The sequence below is a fragment of the Lithobates pipiens genome, unplaced genomic scaffold (genome assembly GCF_037356315.1).
Source record: "Lithobates pipiens isolate NorthernLeopardFrog02 unplaced genomic scaffold, aLitPip1_a1.2 Scaffold_8, whole genome shotgun sequence".
Classification (NCBI taxonomy): Eukaryota; Metazoa; Chordata; class Amphibia; order Anura; family Ranidae; genus Lithobates; species Lithobates pipiens.
In genome coordinates, this window is record NW_027507903.1 from 510,968,140 (window position 1) to 510,986,404 (window position 18,265).

The window sequence follows — 18,265 nt, forward strand, 5'->3', positions numbered from 1 at the left end:
ATTGTGGCAAAAAAGGAAATCACCTTTGGGTGTCTTAGGCCATTTAGGGGGTATTAGTACTGTCCTGACTTTTTTTTTAACAGAGAGTAAGGAAAACTTTTTTTATTTTTTTTTATTTTTTTTTACATTTTTGGTCTTTTTTTTTCTTTTTATAAAAAAAATAAAATTTAAGACTGCAGTGGCTATATCATACCACCAAAAGAAGGCCCCCTGCCTCAAAATATGATTTAACATTAAACTGAATATAGTGTTGCATGATCAAGTAATTGTATCTGTTGGGGCTTATTTACACTTGCTTCGGCTTCAACAAACATTAACGTCTAGTTTACACTTGCTTCAAAACAAGGCTTCGGATAGGCTTTGTTAAAGCTCTGTGAATGATAGTCAAAGCCCCTGTCACTAAATAAAATGGTTAGCTTAAAGTCCTGTTTACACCTGCTTTTGCTTTGCTTCGACTTTCGTTTACAAAAATTATACCCCATGTTACTTTAGGGGTGCGTCAAAGCCTCTTCAAAGCCTCCATAGAAGACTATGGAAAAGCTCGCTTGAAGCCCCACAAAGTCTCATCGAATCCCCACCAAAGTCTCACCGAATCTCCACCAAAGTCCCACCCAAGCCTCATCGAAGCCCCACCAAAGCCTCACCGAAGCCCCACCAAAGCCTCAGGGAAGCCTCACCAAGGCCTCATCGAAGCCCAACCAAAGCCTCATCGAAGCCTCACCAAAGCCTCATCGAAGCCCAACCATAGCCTCATCGAAGCCCAACCATAGCCTCATCGAAGCCCAACCATAGCCTCATCGAAGCCCCACCAAAGCCTCACTGAAGCACCAAGCAAAAGCAAGGTGTAAACAGGACTCTAAGCTAACCATTTTATTTAGTGACAGGAGCTTTGACTGTTGTTCAGAGAGCTTTAACAAAGTGTGTCCGAAGCCATGTTTTGAAGCAAGTGTAAACTAGCCCTTGGGGCTCATTTACACTTGTTTCGGCTTCAACACACATTAACGACTAGTTTACACTTGCTTTAAAACAAGGCTTTGGAGCTTTGACTAGCGTTCAGAGAGCTTTAACAAAGCCTGTCCGGTCACTAAATAAAATGGCTAGCTTACAGTCATGTTTATACCATGCTTTTGCTTTACTTCATAAATGATACCCCATGTAGCTTTTCTTTAGTGGTGCTTCAAAGAGTCTTCAAAGCCTCCATAGAAGCCTATGGCAAAGCTTGCCTGAAGCCCCACCAAAGCCTTATTGATGCCCCACCAAAGCCTCATTAAAGCACCAAGCAAAAGCAAGGTGTAAACAGGACTGTAAGCTAACCATTTTATTTAGTGACAGAAGCTTTGACTGACATTCAGAGAGCTTTAACAAGGCGTGTCCAAAGCCTTGTTTTGAAGCAAGTGTAAACTAGCCCTTACAGTGCTGAAAACTAAAAAATGTCCTGGTAATAAATGATTAGTATAGGCTGGTATTCAAGTGGTTAAAGCGAGGGACATCCAATGAGTCTCCAATGATCATTGACATGACCCAAGTCACATATTGATGAGATCCCACTGCATATTCCTAGTTTTAAACATTCTATTTTTTTATTTCATGGTAATTATATGCCAGTGTTAACAAAGTTGTCACTGACACGGCTTTGTTTGTCAAAGTCGTGATCGCTATGGCAGTACTGACATGGTGCTCACATGGCTTGGTAGATAAACAAAGGATTAGGGTTAGCAATGTGGTAAGATTAGCATTTTGGCCTAAAAACAGGTCCCAGCATAGCTGAGAGCCAAATGCTTGCTTAAAAGCCACTCGTGTTTAACCTCCCCATTAATACAAAGCATAGTGGCAAAATATCAGCGAAATGTAAAAAGTTTTGCAGAAATTTCAGTAAAACAAAATCTCCCAACTTTGCCAATTTCTACCCTTAACAGGAAAAGTCTAGATTTGCATGTACCTTTTAACTGCCCATCACTCTTGATCATTTTTATGTGTAGCTTTTACTGAAGGCGGTCTCTGCGTATTTTATTTTTCTTCCTTTAGGACATTTTTAAAAACACACTGATCTCACACTTACCAAAACTAAAATTTTTAAAATTGGGACTTCCCTGGGCTGCCCCTATCCTTCTGTCTAATCCAGTGTTTCGCAACCTTTTCCCATCAAGGTGCCCTTGAAAAATATTTTCAGTCTTGAGGCAAACCAGTCTAAGCTTGGGTTCACACTGAATGTGAGTTTGAAATTGTGCGAGTTCAGCTGGACTCGCATGATTTCAAACCGGCATTACAGTCTGACTTCGGGGGGGGAGGGGGTGCTGGGGGGGGGTGGGGGGGTTCGTGCACAGATGTCTATTGAAATTGCCCCCAAAGTTGCCAAAAGTAATGTAGGAACTACTTTTGGGAATCAGTGCAGTGTTGCCAGTTTATAGGCTCCGATTTGGCATGCAGTTTGGCATGTCAAATAGCCCTGATGTGAACATGGGCTAAGACAGTGATGGCGAACCTTGGCACCCCAGATGTTTTGGAACTACATTTCCCATGATGCTCATGCATTCTTTAGTGTGGTTGAGCATCATGGGAAATGTAGTTCAAAAACATCTGGGGTGCCAAGGTTCGCCATAACTGGGCTAAGACTTGGTTCACGTTACAGTGTGTCATGGAACAAAACAAGCTGCTCTATAGCAGACACACAGGTGTGCCATTATTTTCTTAATGATACCGCAAACGTGGTGTGTTTTCAGTACTATGTGATTTTAAAAAAAGGGTGCCAGATTTTTATCTCTGCAGGTAGGGCAGGCCATTGAAAGGAATGGGCTGCCCTGAATGTTGCACATATCTGAACCAAGGGCTCATTGACATGTGAGGTTCAGGGGCAGTAAAACCACGTGTTTGAGCCTTTTTTACCACCAACCCCTTTCTCTGCAAAGACAGTCACAGGTGCCTTTGCATATGCTGTGCTGTGGCCAAAGCTGGAAGTATACACTTAGGTGTACCCATTCTGCATGCGTTGCACATGGTTGCGGCATGGTGTTGCTGCATTTAGGGGGTTAAAACAAGGGGAAAAGAGGTAACATATTGTCTATTCATAGCCTGTCAAATGACTCTGAAAAGCAATCTGAGCATGGATCACTTTTCAGAGGGGAGAAAGTCCTTTCTGTTATTATGAATGAGCCCTAAAAAGCAGTCTTGATTATGCAGAATTAGGTGTCAGGAAAGACGCACCTACAAACACACACATACAGTTCTGCTCATAAATTTACCTGGCAGAATTTTCGATTTCTTGTCCATTTTTCAGAGAATATGAATGATAACACAAAAACTTTTCTTTCACTCATGGTTAGTGTTTGGCTGAAGCAATATATGATCAATCGACTGTGTTTACTCTTTTAAAATCATAATAGCAACAGAAACTACCCAAATGACCCTGATCAAAAGTTTACATACCCTAGTGATTTTGGCCTGATAACATGTACACAAGTTGGCACAAAGGGGTTTGAATGGCTATTAAAGGTAACCATCCTCACCTGTGATCTGTTTGCTTGTAAATAGTGTGTGTGTATAAAAGTTCAATGAGTTTCTGTACTCCTGACAGATCCTTGCATCTTTCATCCAGTGCTGCACTGACATTTCTGGATTCTAAGTCATGGGGAAAGCAAAAGAATTGTCAAAGGATCTGCGTGAAAAGGTAGTTGAACTGTATAAAATGGTTAAGGGATATAAAAAGATATCCAAGGAATTGAAAATGCCAATCAGCAATGTTCAAACTCTAATGAAGAAATGGAAAATGAGGGGTTCTGTTGAAACCAAACCACGGTCAGTTAGACCAACTAAAATTTCAGCCACAACTGCCAGGAAAATTTTTCAGGATGCAAAGAAAAACCCACAAATAACTTCAGGTGAAATACAGGACTCTCTGAAAACATGTGGTTTGGCTGTTTCAAGATGCACAATAAGGAGGCACTTGAAGAAAGATGGACATGGTCGAGTTGCCAGAAGAAAGCCATTACTACTCAAATGCCACAAAGTATCCTGCTTACCATATGCCAAATAGCACAGAGACAAACCTCAAAACTTCTGGCACAAAGTCATTTGGAGTGATGAGACCAAAATTGAGCTTTTTGGCCACAACCATAAACACTACATTTGGAGAAGAGTCAACAAGGCCATGAAAGGTATGGAGATGGATGGCTGATGTTTTGGGGATGTGTGAGCTACAAAGGTAAAATTGTTGGCAAGATGAATGCAGTATGTTATCAAAAAATACTGGAGAAACATTTGCATTCATCAGCCAGGAAGCTGTGCATGAGACATACTTGGACATTCCAACATGACAATGATCCAAAACACAAGGCCAAGTCGACCTGTCATTGCCTACAGCTGAATAAAGTGAAGGTTCTGGAGTCACCATCTCAGTCTCCTGACCCCAATATCATTGAGCCACTCTGGGCAGATCTCAAAACATACAGTTCATGCAAGACGGCCCTAGAATTTACAGGAACTGGAGGCTTTTTGCCAAGAGGAATGGGCAGCTTTACCATCTGAGAAGATAAAGAAAGCCCGGAGCAGAACCCGACAGAGTAGGCGCAGGGCGGCATGACCAGGGTTAACAGGGACTGAGAGGGCGGTACAAGGTTTCGTTCTGGGAGGGGAGGAGCAGGAGCAGAAGTTTAGTTTAGAGGGGGTGGCTCCTCCCCTCCTCAGTCTGCAGAGTAGGAGCGAGCTGAGCAGAGCGATGGCGGCGGTGGAAGACCTTTTTGCCCGGCTGAAGGCGGAATCGGCGTCCAGGGGCCCTGGATGGCTGGAGGCACGGCTAGCAGCGGCGCTGGGTGAGTCGACCCCAGCGGCAGTGCGGCCCGGCCGGGAGACGGCGCGAGCGCGGCGCTCGCGGCCTCCGGACCGTTTTTCGCCGGATCCCCCCCCCTTCCCCACCCCCCCTGGGACTGTTGGTACACGCGGTGGGGGTCTTCGCCCCCCCTCTGGCCCGCCCGGGACGCGAACGGCGGCGCCGTCGGCGGGGGGGGGCTCCAGGAAGAGGACACATGAGACTGGCCGGGTGGAGAGGGAGCCTGGCAGGGGGAAGACTGGTTCTGGGAGGGTGGGGAGGCCACGTGTGGAGCACAGGGCCCCGACTCCTGGCATGGCGGCGGCGGGGGCGGGGCTTTCCGGTGGACTGCAGGAGAAGATGGCTGCTGGGCTGCAAGGACAGACAGCAGGTGGCCCCTCTGGGACTGGCAAACGGCAGGGGACTCCGGCTGGGGGTCACCGGGCGCAGGCTGGCGGTGGAGTCGTGCTGGCGTCGGGCAGTGGCCTTGAGCGGCACTGCGGGCAGCAGCAAGAGGGTCGCGGGAAGGCGGTGCGAAAGTCGGCATGCGGATCTGGTGCGTTGCGGAAGAAGAGGATGGTCCGCGGATCCCCGGCATCCAGCGACGCGTCCGCTGGAGGGCAGTCTGCTAGCGAAGAGGAACTCCCGGAAAGTCGCTCGGAGGGGGAGCTGTCGCAGTCGGACGACGATGGGCAGCAGGAGCGTCCGGCGGTGGTGGACTCGGGACCTTCGGCTGGTGGGGCTCCATCCAGGCAACACGGTGAGTCCTTACATTTTTTATCTGCTTTGAATGTTGATGTGGGGGGGGGTGTGGGGGTGGGGCGGGTCCGCAAGGGGCGGCCGTCGGGGGCCGCATCGGCCACTCCGCAGGCGGGGGCGTCCGGCCGTGAGGTGGGGGACGCGGGTTTGCGGGGGTTCCTGGCGGGCCTGAAGGAGTTGGTCCAGCGTTTTGAGTCGGGCGGGGGTCTGCCCCCGACGGCGGCGTGGGTGGGCCCGAGCGCGGGGGTGGGTGGTGCTGGGGGGGGTCAGGGGGTGCGGTGAGCATGTCGGTGGAGACGGCGGCGCCTGCCGCCCCGGTGGTGGCACCGGCCGCCCCGGCGGCGACGGTGGCTGAGCAGGGAGTGGAAGGGTCGCCCGGGGGGGGGGCCACCGCTGACACCGCAAAGAAGCAGGACTTGGTTCGCCTAGCGGATGCGGCGAAATGCGAGGTTTATGTGTGCTTCGAGGGGCCCCTGGGGGCCCATTTGAAGCCGGAAGTTAAGGAGAAGATCTGGAAGGACGAATACGTGGAGATTTTCGCTCTCCTGCCACTGGAGAAGTTTAATCTCGATAGGGTTAGGCCGGAGGACCACAAGAAGGAGGACGAGGAGAAGAGGAGATATAGGCTCATTCCGCGGACGTTTGCGAATTGGCTGCAGGCGTTCGCCATATTGGCAAGCGTGATAGGGGAAAGGAACCCGGAGCACTGTTCGGCCCTTTTCTGCTACCTGGACGCCGTGGGAGAAGCATATCGAGTCTACGGTGGAACGTCTTGGTTGCGGTACGACGAACAATTTCGTCAGCGGAGGGCTATTCGCCCGTCTTTAAGATGGGATCATAAGGACATCAGTTTGTGGATGCGCCTTATGACCTCAGCGCGGTCGCCCAGCCAGTTTTTTCAGGGTGGGGCCGGTGGGTCCGCTGCCTCTGGACAATCGGCCACAAGAAAAAAAGGGGTGTGCTGGCAGTACAACGAGGGCGCCTGCAAGTTCGGAGGGTCGTGCAAGTACAAGCATGAGTGCTCCGGCTGTGGTGGGGGGGGACATCCCTTGTCCCGCTGTTTTAAACAAGGAAAAGGCAGGCCCAGTGATGCTGTGGGAAAAGGGGACCACGCCGGTGAGGGTGGGAAAGATGTTGCCTTTCCTCGCTAGATATCCTGATCGGGGGGCGGCGCAATTGCTGGCACAGGGGTTTGCGGAGGGGTTTCGGATTCCGGCGCAGTTAGGTGTAGCGCCCCCCTTGGCCCGCAATCTGCGGTCGGCTTTGCAACACGCGGAGGTGGTGTCGGAAAAATTGCGAAAGGAAGTGTCGTTGGGGCGCATGGGGGGCCCCTTTTCAGTGGCGCCTATTCCGAATTTGGTGGTCTCGCCGTTGGGTGTGGTGCCCAAGAAAGAGCCCAACAAATTCAGGTTGATTCATCATCTGTCATATCCAAAAGGTGGGTCGGTGAACGACGCCATTGATCCCGCCATTTGTGCGGTGTCTTATACGTCGTTTGATGCGGCAGTTTTTTGGGTTCGCAAATATGGCAAGGGGGCGCTGATGGCGAAGACTGATATTGAATCGGCTTTCCGCTTGCTTCCCGTACATCCTGATAGCTTCCGCCTACTGGGCTGTAAGTGGCAGGAGGAGTTTTATGTAGATCGGTGCTTGCCTATGGGCTGCTCCGTCTCGTGCGCGCTGTTCGAGAAATTCAGTTCCTTTTTGGAATGGGTTGTGCGGGACGTCGCGGGACTGAATTCAGTAATACACTACCTGGACGACTTCCTCTGCGTGGGCCCGCCTGCTTCCGAAGTCTGCGCGGTGTTGTTGGCTACGTTGGAGCATGTTGCCGACAAGTTTGGAGTTCCTCTGGCGCCGGACAAGACGGAGGGTCCGCGCACGGTGTTGAGTTTCCTGGGTATTGTTTTGGATTCGGAAAGGATGGAATGTAGGCTGCCGGAGGACAAACTGAAGGCGCTGCAGGATGACATTCGTGGGATGCTAGGGCTGCGCAAGGTTCAGCTTAGGCCGTTGCAATCTTTGTTGGGTAAGTTGAACTTCGCGTGTCGCATACTGCCCATGGGGAGGGTGTTTTGCCGACGGCTGTCGGCCAGCACCGCGGGGGCTACTTCGCCCAAGCACTATGTGCGTCTGGTAAAAGCACATAGGGAGGATCTGGCGACTTGGCACGCGTTCCTGGCTAACTTCAACGGCAGGGCGCTGTGGATGTCGGGCCCGGTCAGCAACTTTGACCTGGAGCTTTACACGGATGCTGCAGGGGCGGCAGGTTTTGGGGCCTTTTTCCAAGGAAGGTGGAGCGCGGGGCCATGGCCGGAGTCGTGGAAGGCGGCGGGCCTGGTCAAGAACATGTTGCTGCTGGAACTCTTTCCGGTGGTGCTGGCGGTGGAATTGTGGGGCGAGGAGTTTCGGAATCTAAAAGTGCGTTTCCATGGGGACAACCTGGGGGTGGTTCAAGTGCTCAACCGGGTTTCTGCGGCGTCTCCGCCGGTGGTCAGGTTGCTCAGGCACCTGGTTCTGCGCTGTTTACAGTTAAACGTTTTTCTATACGCTGTACATCTTCCGGGGGTGGAGAACGTTATCGCTGATGCTTTGTCTCGCTTCCAGTGGGACAGGTTTCGGGAGTTGGCACCGGGGGCGGAGGAACGCGGGGTCCCTTGCCCGGAATGGCTATGGAAGATTGCTTTGGAGGAATAGCCGGTTGGATCAGGCGGTCGGTGAGCGAGACTACGTGGTCAGCGTATAGTAAAGTGTGGGCGGAATGGGCCGCCTTTGTGGAGCAGGTTGCTGGGGGTCGGGAGGATCGGGACTTCCGTTTGCTGGTGATTTATTTTGTTTCCAGGAATTTGGAATCGGGGGTTTCCGTGTCAGGGCTTAATAAAAAGTTGGCTGGGCTGGCATTTTGGTTCAAGTTGCGGGGTTTACCTGACTTGACCAAGGATTTTTGGGTGCGGCAGGCCATGAAGGGTTATAGACGCGCACATCCTAGCAGGGATGCTAGGCGCCCGGTTTCGTTCACGCTGTTAGGGGAGTTGCTGACGCAGCTTTCTGGGATTTGTTCCTCGAGCTATGAGGTGGCCTTGTTTAGGGCGGCTTTTGCGTTGGCGTTTTTTGGGGCTTTTCGGGTTAGCGAGTTGGTAAGCCCGTCCCAGCGGCAACAAGGGGGTCTGGGAGTGGATGAGGTGGTGTGTGAGAGTGACCGGCTGTCCGTTCTGGTGAGCCGGTCAAAAACGGATCAGCGGGGCAAGGGTAGGATGGTGCAAGTGTTTGCGCTGCCCGGTTCGCCCTTGTGCCCTATTGGGTTGGTGCGCAGTTTTTTGGGGGTGCGTCCGGTTGTGGGCGGGTCCTTTTTGGTACATCAGGATGGACGGTCGCTTTCGCGTTTTCAGTTTACGGCCATTTTTAAGCGATGCCTGGTAGCGTTGGGTTTGGGGGAGCAAAAATTCTCTTCGCATTCTTTCCGTATAGGGGCGGCGACGGAAGCGGTTCGGTGGGGTTTGGATGAAGCGGCGGTAAAGCGCATTGGGCGATGGGAATCTCGGCGGTTCCTGTCTTATGTACGCCCGCATTTAGTGGTTTAACTTCAGGAGGGGATTGGTAGGGGGGTGTGGGCGGTTTGGTGTTTCTTATTGACGTTGGGCATATGTCTTCTCTCTTTTTTCTTACAGGCGGACGGCAGGGGTTGGTGTGGATAGTTGGCCACTCTTATGTTTGTTGGGGGGCCAGACGGGGGGATGCCCGCCCGGACGGTCGTCAACTCGGCTTTTCCAGGCAGGATGCAGTTATACGGTGGCTGGGGGTGCCGGGCATGCTATGGGACAGGGCGGTGGTGGAAGTGCATAGAATTGCGCGCCTGGGCGGGCCTCCTGATGTGCTGGTGTTGCACGTTGGAGGCAACGACTTGGGTGTTTCAACAATGCTGGATTTAGTGAAGGCCATTAAGCTGGATTTTTGGCAGCTCCGCCTTGCCTTCCCACGCATGCTCATTGTGTGGTCGGACATGGTGGGTCGTACGTCCTGGAGGTTCGCAAGGTCCGTTGACAAAATTAACAGGGCCAGAAAGAAGATCAACAAAGAGATTAGCGGTTTTGTGGTCAGGAATGGGGGGTTGGCAGTGAGGCACTTGGAGTTGGAGGTGGACACTTGGCGCTACCTGAGGAGAGATGGGGTGCACCTGAATGATGTAGGGACGGATTTATGGTCCCTGGGTATTCAGGATGGCATTCAGAGGGCATTGAGGGTGTGGCAGGGCACGCAAGGGTAAGGTTTTGCCCTTGCGTGCGGTGGCATGGTGTTGGTCTGTGCAGATGAATGGATTTACCCCAGTGATCGAAGAGTGCGGGACCTATCGGTGATAGTACCCGTCGGTGGTGTACAGCTAACAGGGGTTTTTTAGCTGAAATTGGTATTAGGTGCACTGCGGTCAGTGTTTGGCCTCTGAGCTAGTTTGGCAGCTTGAGGTCTATTAGAGTTGGGGACCGCAGTGCCGGAAGTTTTTTATGATGGTGTTTTTGGTGGGTATCTTAGCACAGACCAACGGGAGGAGTTTATGGGAGGAAGTGCCTTAATACTTTAGTTTAAATTTGTTAATTATGTTATTTATGTTATTTATGTTATTTATGGTAATTATTTTGAATAATTTTATAATAAAGTTAATTGGCTGCTACGGCCATGTTTTACTCCAGATTGGTGTGGTCTCAGTTTCTGGGGTGTTTAGAAGTTAAGGGGCGTAGCAGTGGGAAAAGATTGAAAGGGGAAGAAGTCACCTAGGTTATACACGGGTCAAGAAAGCCCGGAGCAGAACCCGACAGAGTAGGCGCAGGGCGGCATGACCAGGGTTAACAGGGACTGAGAGGGCGGTACAAGGTTTCGTTCTGGGAGGGGAGGAGCAGGAGCAGAAGTTTAGTTTAGAGGGGGTGGCTCCTCCCCTCCTCAGTCTGCAGAGTAGGAGCGAGCTTCCCACCCTCCCTCCCTTAGCTTTGGGGGGGATGTTGTTTTTAGTAACGAGTTTGCTTTCTTTTTCAGTTCAGCTGTCGTGGCAGCGGCATGGTGTTGGTCTGTGCAGATGAATGGATTCACCCCAGTGATCGAAGAGTGCGGGAACTATCGGTGATAGTACCCGTCGGTGGTGTACAGCTAACAGGGGTTTTTTAGCTGAAATTGGTATTAGGTGCACTGCGGTCAGTGTTTGGCCTCTGAGCTAGTTTGGCAGCTTGAGGTCTATTAGAGTTGGGGACCGCAGTGCCGGAAGTTTTTTATGATGGTGTTTTTGGTGGGTATCTTAGCACAGACCAACGGGAGGAGTTTATGGGAGGAAGTGCCTTAATACTTTAGTTTAAATTTGTTAATTATGTTATTTATGTTATTTATGGTAATTATTTTGAATAATTTTATAATAAAGTTAATTGGCTGCTACGGCCATGTTTTACTCCAGATTGGTGTGGTCTCAGTTTCTGGGGTGTTTAGAAGTTAAGGGGCGTAGCAGTGGGAAAAGATTGAAAGGGGAAGAAGTCACCTAGGTTATACACGGGTCAAGAGCCTCATCCACAAATACCACAAAAGACTTCAAGTTGTCATTGATGTTAAAGGGGGCAATACACATTATTAAGAACTGGGGTATGTAAACTTTTCAGGGTTGTTTGGATAGTTTCTATTGGCATTATGATTTAAAAAGTAAGTAAACACAGTTGATCGATAGTGTTTGACTGAATCCATTTAACCATGAGTGAAAGAAAAGTTTTTGTGTTATAATTCATATTCTCTGAAAAATGGGCAAGAAATCATAAATTCTGACAGGGTATGTAAACTTATGAGCACAACTGTATAAGGAGGTGGAGAGTTCAGCACTCAGGAAGACATTCCCAAGTGCCTTCACTATCCTGACCTCATCGCATCTGAATGACTTTCTCTACCAAGGTGCTGCAGCGCCCCTGATGACCTCAGGTGACACCTCGGTTGAGAAAGGCTGGTCTAAACAATTTGTACTGACTAACATACTTAGGGCTCATTTAAACATGCAGTTGGAGGGGGGAAGGTGGTTGAGCCATGTTTTTAGTGCCCCTAATGTCCCCCCACGCTTCCTTGGGCTGTAAAGGCAATTGAACTGAGGTGTACACACGCTACACCTTGGATGTGTTGCAGCAAGAATTGTACCCCCTGTTGCGTTCAGCTGGCAGTACCACCACTAAAACTGACCTATTCATGCTATTGCATAAGTGGTGGTGCAGCATTTACAGAGCTAAAACAGGTGGGGAGGAGTGCGACATATAGCCTTCTCAATGCTGTCTAACACCTCTGAAAACCGATCCACCACAGATAGCTTTTCAGAGGTGCAGAAAGGTCTACCACATGTCTTGTAACGATGCACATTGGACCAAGTAATGACCATTGGGGGGCTGGAGCTAATCAGTGTGTGATGGCCACAAGCAATGCTTCTATTGCATCTTCTATCTACAATGAAGAGAAAACAGCCCACATACTGTACATACCACCCCCCCCCCCCCCTACTAGGAGGAAAAGCGAGAAGTGTGTCCACTTTAGGAATGACACAAGACCAGCTTTCTTTCTTGGACCACAACAACTGCCTTTTTTCAATCCAGCAGGATCTGTATTGTTGCTATGTATAAATCGTAGTATGACTATGGCAAGGAGTGAAGGGCTTAGCAGAAGAATTGAAGCAAATGACAGAGCAGGAGAAGGAATGTGAGTGCCTCTTTTGAAGGCAATAAACATTGAAATCATGGAAATACACCTGTTCTCCCACCATTCCTAGCTGGGGCGGCTATAGAGGAAGCTGTGTGGGGCCAAGAGAAGCTTGGTTGCAGCAGCAAAGGTGAGAATAGCCCTAGCAGTAGTAAATTATCATTGATCGTCATCTTGTTTCTGTAAATTGTCCATATAGTCCATGGCGGTTATGGGAGTTTCTCACCCAGGACAGTCCTGGAGCTGAAGATTTGTGGGTAGTATTCAATAAGCAATTCTGTGAATGTGTTTACTGGGACCAGAGCATTAATGGATGGGGCTCCTTCCGGCGGCCACACCAAATTCAGTCCAAACACACAGCCCAGGTTTGAGGCGGTCATCTTATTGTTGATGTTCTCTTGAGAAATCTGCCAAGGAAACACATATTAAAATAAATACTAAGAAGAGAACATCAGCAAGATCAAAGTACTATTCTTTGCTCCCAAAACATACATTTTTGGGGTAAGGAGGTCTCTCCAAGAGTGGAACTTCCCCAGAAAATTTTTTGTCTCCCACAAGGGAATAACTTAGGTGTTGCCCTCTTGAATCTGGACACCCCAGTTTATTATTTAAGTTATGGTGACTATAGGGGGGCATCAACATTATTTGGCTTTGAAAAGGTCACAGTAGATGTAGGCATTCTGGGATATCTCAGCCATGGAGAAAGAGTGACAGCTGTACACAGGCAAATAGTTCAAACTGCCAGGAATTATGATCAACTGAATTCTGAGAACACAGGACCATTAATGGTACACTTTGGTTGAACATGGACCTTTGCCTCTTAAAGTATGTATAAAGCAAACACTGAACCCCCTGGCACGGTTTTATTAGTGTCCCCGCTTGAAATGTTATATTTTTTTTTTCCAGCCTGGTGACTGGGATCAGTGGGGCATGAAGTGATAGGAAATCCAAAATGTATAATCCGATTGTGTGTGGGTTCCATCTGACTTTTTCCATCGGAATTTCTGACACACAAAGTTTGAGAGCAGGATCTAAAATTTACCGACAACAAAATTCCGATCGTGTGTAGACAATTCCGACGGACAAAGTGCCACGCATGCTCAGAATAAATTACGAGACGAAAGCTATGCCCTCTTTATAGTCCTGACGTACGTGTTCTACGTCACCGCGTTCTGAACGATCGGATTTTCCGAAAACTTCGTGCGACCGTGTGTATGCAAGACATGTTTCGGACAAAATCCAACAGATTTTGTGGTCGGAATGTCCGACCGTGTGTATGGGGCATTACAATAGCCTGTTCTGCTGGTAGCTGACTTATGTTGTCTTCCCTTACATTAAACAGATTTTCTCACATTTCCTCTTGTGTGTGAATTAAAGTCTACCTAAATAGGATACAGCTGATGGGTTTTAATCATTAAATGCTTTATCCATACCTAAAAAAGTGTTTCCGTTTAAAGATAAAACCCAGGAGACACACCAATAGAGAGTGTAGAGCACAGACTGGGAGAGGGAGAAGTAGCACAGGGAGCTAATTGGTTGTTCCGCAGTTGAAAATGCTGATACAAGAAGAGAGCAGAGTAACAGAGAAATTAGCTAATCGGTCTATTGCTTATCCTTTCACTGTCCATTTACAGGCTGGGGGAGGGACAAGACCTGTAAGTGTTACTTAAAATGATAGAAAACCCTTTTTTTGAACTTGTACCTTAAGGTAAACCTATAATAAGGCTTATCTGTAGGTACAGTGAGTATCTCCTGAACCTGCACAGTTTAGAAGATATTTACACTGCATGCAGCTGGTGACATCACTGGGGCATGCCCTCTGAAGGGACGGTATACCCATGCCATCCCTTCAGAGCTCAGTGTCGTCTTCCGACTCCCACGTGCATGCGCGGGAGTAACATAATTGAGGCACAGCCAATCAGACAGCCGGAGGATGCGAACCAGGAAAGAAGACCGGCTGAAGATGGAAGTTCCCTTAGTGGTGACAGCATGCCGCTGGAGGGCTTCATTCTAAGGTAAGTATTTGATAATGTGCTAGTATACAGATGATGGCCGGCAAAATATTACCTCACATTTACTTAAAAAGTTTTTTTTTATTATGTATATTATTTTATTATTATCAATTTGTATTGTTTTAATTTTTTCATATAATTTTTGTATAGAAGGGGCCCAGGGCAGCTTCCCCTTTTGCCCCCTTATAAATCCAGCACTGCTATATGCCACCTATGTGTTTAGCTCTTTGTCTGCAGTTGAGCTTTAAGCCTCCAGGCATCATTGCTGAATCTGACAGGGGCTTTACCAATTATTTTTCCAAAAGTGAAAAAAATTTGCCCTTACATGCATTTGTAATACCCCCAAGGCAATACAATATCTTACTATCTCTTAATGCCACAAATCGTGTTAATCAGCTTGCCTCAGTCTGGAATTCCATTTTGTTTGTCAGTAATGCTCTGTACACACAGTCGGACTTTCCGACGGAAAATGTGCGATCGGACTGTGTTGTCGGAAATTCCAATCGTGTGTGGGCTCCATCGGACTTTTTCCATTGGAATTTCCGACACACAAAGTTTGAGATCTGGATCTAAAATTTTCCGACAACAAAATCCAATAGTTTCAATTCTGATCGTATGTAGACAATTACAACACACAAAATCCCATGCATGCTCAGAATAAATTACGAGACAAAAGCTATTGGCTACTGGCCTCTTTATAGTCCCGTCGTACGTGTTCTACGTCACCTCGTTCTGAATGATCGGATTTTCCGACAACTTTGTGCGACCATGTGTATGCAAGACAAGTTTGGGCCAAAATCCGTCAGAAAAAATTAGATAGATTAATTTTTTCGTCGGAATGTCCGACCGTGTGTACAGGGCATAACTCCTGGAACTCCCATTGCCCAAAGTCCCAAGTTCCCAACTCCACAATGCAGTATCCTCGCGGCAGAGGGGCTGCACAGCACATGGCAATTGACCAGTGACTGCAGGATCATCCAGAAGAGGCACTGTGAAATCCCTGATTAGTTTAATAAATACATTTTCTAAAGTGAAAGTGAAAAGTGAAAAAATTATTGAAGAATATGAAATGCAGATGTTTGGAAAGGATCTTTCATTTGACTCGATCGCGCACTAAGGCAAACCGAGCGGACACTCGGATTTTAGTGCCATTGCAGTATTTGCCGGCTAGCACTGGCAGTTCATTGATTGATTTTAATTATTGCCTGGAGGTGCTCTTCAAATCCAAATAAAAACATATTATCATGAAAAGGGAATGGAGTGAAATTAATGGTTTATCTATTTATGTCACTTTCCCATAACACATTCTGCCATAATAATGCGGTTCCGCCCGTGCGATTAAAAAGCTAATGACTTTAATGTGTCACATGGGGAATCGCTAATATCATTCTTCTAACTGACTAATCAGATTTATATTCACATTGAGATAAACATTTCTGTCAAACTGACTTCTGTTCAAGCTGCCAGAAATCTCCTTGTGAGTGCGCCTTGCTAGCTCCAAGTGAAAGAAAAATTGGATGCCAGTAGTTTTCCTGGAAGTAAGGAAAGCTTAAAATACACCCAATGCCACGTACACACGACCAGACTTTTTGACAGCAAAGGTCCGACGGATCGAGTCAGTCGTACAATTCGATCTTGTGTGGGCTCCATCAGACCTTTGCCTGCCAAAAATTCGGCGGACTTTAGAAATAGAACATGTTTTCAATTTTTCCACCGGAACTCCGCCGTACCGAGAAATCAGTTTGTGTGTATGCTAGTCCGACGGACAAAAACCAATGCTAGGGCAGCTATTGGCTACTGGCTATGAACTTCCTTATTCTAGTCCGGTCATACGCCATCACGTTCGAATCCATTGGACTTTGGTGTGATTGTGTGTGGCCAAGTCCGTTCATTCGGAAAGTCTGTCGGAACTCCTCCGAAAGTCCTTCGGAAAGACCATCGGACCTAGTCCCTCGAAAAGTCCGGTCATGTATACGCGCCATAAAGGCTCCTTCCGACCGGACTTTGAGGGACTAGGTCCGACGGTCTGACGGACTTCCGACGGACTTTCCGAATGAACGGACTTGGCCACACACAATCACACCAAAGTCGACGGATTTTAACGTGATGATGTATGACTGGACTGGAATAAGGAAGTTCATAGCCAGTAGCCAATAGCTGCCCTACCGTCGGTTTTTGTCCGTCGGAACTAGCATACACACGAATGGATTTCTCGGTCCGGCTGAGTTCCGGTGGAAAAATTTAAAACATGTTCTATTTCTAAAGTCCACCGGATTTTTGGCAAGCAAAGGTTCGATGGAGCCCACACAAGATTGAATTGTCCGATGGACTCGTTCCATCGGACCTTTGCTGTCAAAAAGTCCGGTCGTGTGTACGTGGCATTACTCTCCGGGCCCCCGGCTGCTACTGGGTGGGGAGCGGAGGAAAATCACTCCCAAGGCAGAAGAACATGCGAGCAGAGCTGGATGGCCATGCACCCAAAACTGAAGAAATATTCCCTCCGCTCCGACCAGCACATGATCATCAAAAAGGGGCACAGATAATGGAAAAAAATATACCCCCTAAGCTAGTAGGAGCGGCAGAACGTGTGGGGGGAGCGGGGGATGCAATTCAGATTTTTTTTTTTTATTCTGCACTGACTGTCTTTGAAATTGCCCCAGCCCCTGTTCAAATCCAATCCGGGGACAAAACCGGGGACAGACTTGGTCCGGGGACAGTGTCCTCAATCCGGGGACTGTCCCCAGAAACCGGGGATGTCTGATCACCCTACTTTAAGTGCTGCAGTTCTACTCTCTAGCAGAATGCATCAGTTTACTTGGATGAGACAAACCACTTAACACTGGCAGGGGTGGTTAAAACGTTCAGCTGTTATTTATTTATTCAAACCTTTATTGCAAAAGGAAAACTGTAACTGCTTATAAAGTGTGACATGGAGTTTCAATTTTTTTTAATGGTTCTAAATCTGCTAATACATTTAACAGTACTCCCCTGTCCCCCAGCTGACTATGCTGCTGTCTCCTATGCCTCCTTTTCTCATTCCTCCAGAGTTGTGTCTCGCTAATACAGGTGGTGTGTAAGGCCCGTTCACATCTTAGTGTATTGGAGTCGTCGGCATAATTGCACGATTTTATCACTGAATTAAAGCAAAATGTGTGATGCGCTTGTGGTGCCATTATTTTGTAGCCACTTCAGCTCTGGAAGGTTTTAACCCCCTTTGCGACCCGGACATTTTTTTTCTATTCAGCACTGCACTACTTGACAATTGTGCAGTCATACAATGCTGTACCCAAACAAATTTTTTTTTTCCATAGAAATAGAGATTTTTTTGGTGGTATTTGATTTGGGTTTGATGGGTTTTTTAATTTTTTTTTTTTAGAACATACATGACAATTTAGAAAAAGAAAAACATATTTTTTTTTTTTTTACTTTCGGCCATAAAACATAACTGACACTAACATCATCAGTGCCATTATTACAGTGATCAGTGCTAATAATATGCACTGTCACTGTACTAATGACACGGTTTGTCACGCTTTCACTTTTGTTTTTTTCTCACTAAGGTGAAGGGTGAGTCCCCAGGCTTGCCCTGACACCCAGGGAGAGGATGTGTGGCCTTCTGGTTCCTTACTCCCTCACCTTGAAGGGGGGTGGGGATGGGGGGGTGATCCCTCTCTTCATGGAAGCCCCTAAACCTAGTATTGGAAGGTTGGCTTCAGCTGTTCTAGAAGAATGGGGTCTGCTAGACCTTCTGGCTAGGCAGACCAGTTGTACTCTATGTCCCTGTGAGGAGCCTCGCGCCCTGGGGGAACAGGGAGAGGTCTTACCCCTTAGGGAGCAGTTTTTATAGTGTGCGTTTCACATGCCCATTTTTTGTTCACTTAACCTCCTTGGTGATATTCCCGAGTGTAGCTCAGGGTGAAATTTCAGTACCATTAGCGGTAACCCCAAGCCACACTCGGGACTGCATCGCTGGATCCTGGAAGAGGTGAAC

At 48.1% G+C, this 18,265-nt stretch overlaps 1 protein-coding gene across 1 annotated transcript in view; it reads right to left on the minus strand.

The window, feature by feature from the left end:
* Positions 1 to 11,075: 11,075 nt before the first annotated feature.
* Positions 11,076 to 18,265, minus strand: part of ARHGAP8 (Rho GTPase activating protein 8) — a 142,131-nt gene continuing 134,941 nt past the window's right edge. The window contains exon 13 of the mRNA XM_077469371.1: positions 11,076 to 12,669. Coding sequence (XP_077325497.1) covers positions 12,472 to 12,669 — 198 coding nt within the window. The 3' untranslated portion in view covers positions 11,076 to 12,471. The remainder of the gene's footprint in view (positions 12,670 to 18,265) is intronic.